Source organism: Arachis ipaensis, chromosome B4, assembly GCF_059453495.1.
Source record: "Arachis ipaensis isolate K30076 ecotype BB chromosome B4, ASM5945349v1, whole genome shotgun sequence".
NCBI lineage: Eukaryota > Viridiplantae > Streptophyta > Magnoliopsida > Fabales > Fabaceae > Arachis > Arachis ipaensis.
In genome coordinates this window covers 110,803,806-110,808,301 of record NC_142439.1, presented here as the reverse complement: position 1 = coordinate 110,808,301, position 4,496 = coordinate 110,803,806, and the positions used below count along the sequence as shown (strand labels likewise).

At 52.0% G+C, this 4,496-nt stretch overlaps 1 protein-coding gene across 1 annotated transcript; it reads right to left on the bottom strand.

Moving 5' to 3' along the window:
• Positions 1-2,256: 2,256 nt before the first annotated feature.
• LOC107636745 (uncharacterized) lies at positions 2,257-4,239 on the bottom strand. Its single transcript, XM_088484772.1, has one exon. It carries the CDS (start codon positions 4,237-4,239, stop codon positions 2,257-2,259), a length of 1,983 nt encoding a protein of 660 aa, XP_088340898.1.
• Positions 4,240-4,496: the final 257 nt, after the last annotated feature.

Genomic DNA, 4,496 nt, shown 5'->3' with positions numbered 1-4,496 from the left:
GTTTAACCGAGCGGGAGATTACTCTGGAGAGCCAAATTAACCCCGCGCAAGGTCAGGTGGTGGCTTTGGAGAAAGAGCGTGACGTGGCCGTCTCGTCAGCTAAGGCCGCTCAAGCTGAGGTTGAGGAGCTTAAAAAGAAACATAAGGTGACCAGAGAGCAAGGGAAGAACGCGATCTTCATGACCGAGGAGGCCCTTAAGGCCCAGGTGAAGATCGTGGCTCCCGATTTCGACACGTCGGCAATTGGAGTTTTCAAGACGATCAAGGATGGAAAGATTGTTGATATGCCCAAAAAATGAGCTCTTGTACCTTATGTTTTTGTATGGATTTACGGTTTTATTGTAGAACTTTTGAAGCTTTCTTCGTTATACATTAAGAGTCGCTTGGTCGGCTTGTGATTATTGTTTTTTCCCTCTGGTAGCATTTTCGTTTTGTTTTGTTATCGTTTTGTCGGTATGAGCTTTCCGCCCGTGTTTATTTACCGTTGTGTTGGTAATTTGGCGAAGCCAGGTCGTGGCCTCTTGTTATCGTTGCAGCCGTTTGTTATGGCTTCTATTTAGATGGCTCCCGGGGTGATTAGTCCCGGGGTGCCGTATCGAGGTTCCGTTTAACGCGTCGTGAAACTTGTTGTCGTGTGTTGTGTAGGTAAAAAAGAAAAGACAATAGAAGTAAAATTGGTAGAAATGACAAGTAAACATTAACTGGTAATTAAATGAGTTTGTTACCATGGCGAATACAAAGGTAAGTGATTAAGTTCGCTAGATCGCTTGGCCGGCACGCTAGAGCTAGGGGTAAAACCTTCTCAGGTTACCCGCGTTCCAGGTTCTCGGGACCTCCCTTCTGTCGAGCTTCTCCAATTTGTAGGCGCCTTTGCCAATCACTTCTTTGACCCTGTAGGGGCCTTCCCAGTTTGCCGCCGGTTTGCCTTTTCCCTGGGTCGGTAGGCCGATATCATTGCGCCGTAGGACGAGGTCGTTTTGCTCAAATTCCCTCTTGAGCACTCTGGTGTTGTATCGTAGGGCCATTATTTGCTTTAGTGCTACTTCTGACAGGTGGGCCTTCTCCCTGGTCTCATCTACTAGGTCCTTTTCTACAGCTTCTTCCACCCCCTTGAGAAGTAACCGTGGGCTCTGTTCGCCGATCTCTACGGATATCATTGCGTCTACCCCGTATGTCAGGCGGAAAGGGGTTTCTCCCATGGCAGACTGCTCGGTTGTACGGTAGGACCAGAGGACTGAGGCGAGCTCATCAGCCCATGCTCCTTTCTTGTTGTCTAGCCGCTTCTTGAGGCCAAGCAAGATGACCTTATTTGCGGACTCGACTTGTCCGTTTTTCTGGGGGTGTTCTACCAAGGAGAATTTCTGTTTGATGCCCAAGCCGGCGAGGAACTCTATAAACTTCTCATTTTTCCGGATTGGCTTCCACCCCCCTTTGGGTTATCATGAATCCTAGGAACTTTTCGGACTCCATGGCAAAGGTGCACTTGAGGGGGTTGAGCCTCATGCCGTGTCGTTGGAGGGCTGCGAACACGTTTCCCAGGTTGCTTAGAAGATCTTCAGGTTCGGTGGTCTTGGCAAGGATGTCGTCCACGTAGACTTCCACCGTTTTGCCGATGATGTCGCCGAATATCTTGTTCATCAGCCTCTGGTATGTGGCCCCTGCGTTCTTCAGGCCGAAGGGCAATACTTTGTAGCAATAGATTCCTCCTGGCATTATGAACGCCATTTTTTCTTCGTCTGGCCGGTGCATCGGTATCTGATTGTATCCAGAATAGGCATCCATAAAGCTCAGATACCGGTACCCCGCTGCCGCGTCGACGAGTGCATCTATGTTGGGTAGGGGGTAGCAATCCTTGGGGCATGCTTTGTTGAGATCAGAATAATCCACGCACATCCTCCATTTTTCATTATGCTTTCTTACCAAGACTACGTTCGACAGCCAGGTCGAGTAGTCGAGTTCCTGGATGAATCCTGCTTCGAGGAGGCTGGCCGTCTGCTTGGCCACCTCTTCTGCTCTCTCTTGTGACATCTTCCTCCTCCTCTGTGCCACCGGTCTAGCTTCTGGTTTGACAGCCAAATGATGTGACATGAGTTGGGGGTCTATCCCCGGCATGTCGGCTGGTGTCCAGGCAAATAGGTCGCCGTTGGCCCTGATCATTTCCATTAAAGGTTCTTTCAGCTCGTGAGGGAGATTTCTATTCACGAAGGTGAACTTCTCCTCCGTGTCGCCGACTCTAAACTTTTCCAAGTCCCCTTCTTATTTGGGTCTCGGCTTGTCGCTGACTCTGGTGTCCAAGTCGGCGAGGAACACTCCTGACGCTTCTTTCAATTTCTTTCTTAATGAGAGACTGGCATTGTCGCAAGCGACTTCCGTTTCCAGGTCTCCCCGTACAGACCCTATTGATCCTTTTTCAGTTATGAACTTCATTAGCAGCATCTTTGTGCTGATGACTGCCCCCAAGTCGTTGATGGTCTTCCTCCCTAGGATGATGTTGTAGGCTGTGGAGTCTCGTAGGATCACGAACTCTGCCATTACCGTTCTTCTCCCTTGGCCTTGTCCTACAGAGGTCGGCAGGGAGATTATCCCGTCTGGCTTGATGAAGTGGTTGCCGAGGCCTACAACGCCATGCTGGTGGGTCTTTAAGTCGGCGTCCCTCAGACCCAAGGCGTCGAACATATTGTGGAACATGATGTTCGAATCTGCCCCCGTATCTACAAGGATCCGCTTGACGAGACCGGTTCCTACTCTGGCCGTGATGACCATGGGAGGGCTTTCTGCGACCTCGTCGAACCATTGGTCCTCCGGGCTAAATGAAATGGATGGGAGTGTCTTGGGGCTTCGCGCGGAGGATGTGGAAATAGCCAAGACTTTGGCGTCTTTCTTATGTGCCGACTTGGACCTAGGCGCCGCGTTTCTCGCCGTTACCACGTTCACTATGGTAAGGCCGTGGTCGTTGTCCTCTGGCTCTTGGTGTCGCTTTGATGCCCGGGTCTTGTCTTCGCCCTCGTGGTCGCGGTTCCGTCTCCTCGGCTCCCTAATGCGGTGGGAGAAATCGGCTAGCTTTCCCTCCCTGATCGCTTGTTCCAGTGCATCTTTCATGTCAAAGCAGTCATGCGTCTTGTGCCCATATCCCTTGTGGTAATCACAGTAGAGGCTCCTGTTCCCGCCTGTTCGTTCCTTCAAAGGTCGGGGTTTCGACAAGATCCCCTTCTCGGCTATTTGTTGGTAAACTTCCGTAATCGGCGCGGTGAGGGGAGTGTAATTGCTGAACTTCCCGACACGAGAAAATGGCCTAGGAGTCTTGCTCGGACCGCCGTCCCTGGCGTGTTCCTTTTGTCTTTCCCCACTCCCGTGGTGTCGGGTTTGATTGTAAGGGGGCTGTCGTTTGTTGGCAGCCACGACCTGGCTGACTTCTTCATCGTTAATATACTCCCTGACTACACATTGGATCTCCTGCATTGTCCACACCGGCTTCGTGGTGAGGTATTTTCTGAAGTCCTCGTTTAGAAGTCTGTTCGTCAGGCACAAGCTTGCAACCGAGTCAGTCATCCAATCAATCTCCAAGCACTCATCGTTGAATCGGTCTAGGTATTTCCGGGTCGGTTCGTCGGATCTTTGGGTCACTCCAAGTAGATTGATTGGATGCTTTGCCTTCACAATTCTGGTTGTGAATTGGGCTAGGAATGCGCGGCTAATGTCCGAGAACCTGGTCACCGAGCCCTGCGGGAGGTTATTGAACCACCGTATTGCAGGTCCCGCTAAGGTGACCGGGAAAGCACGGCACCTTACCTCGTCTCCCACTCCTTTCAAGTTCATTCTGGCTTCGAAAGCCGTAATGTGTTCTTGTGGGTCTTGGGTTCCGTCGTACCTCATGTCCGTTGGCTTGTCAAAGTGTTTTGGCAGCCAGACCTCGAGGATGGAACGATGGAATGGGGTTGTGCCCATTATCACCAGTCCCCACGTTCTGGTTGTTCTTCCCTCGTCGTCCTCCCGACGAGCGTCCTCACGGTTTCGCTCCATGGTACGCCTATCGTTCCTGGCGTATATGAGGGGGTCGTGGCGTCTTCTCACGCGTCCTCCCTCCCTGTCGTTCTCAGTTTCAGATTGTGGGCTAGCTGTTCGTCGGGAGCGGCTTCTTGAGACGGAGCGGGAGTGGCTCGATTCGGGAGTTTGTTGACGATGTTCCCGGTCTGCCAGTCGGTGCTCTAGGTCTTGCATTCTGTGGTGTAGTTCTTGCATTATTCTGGCGCTGTTGTCGCCAGTTCTTCCGAAGGGTCGCCTTTTGGGAGATCGTGTGGTTCGTCATGGAGGGGAATTCGTGCGTGGCCGGGGAGGGGCCACGGAGGCTTCCCCTCTGTGCTCGGTCTCACGGCCTGTTCCCCCTGGGCCCAGTACAACGTCCATTCAGGCAATTACGTTCCCCACAGACGACGCCAATGTTCGGTAGGTCGGGTACCGGACGGTTCGGGTTGGTACTTCGATTGATGAGAGGGAAA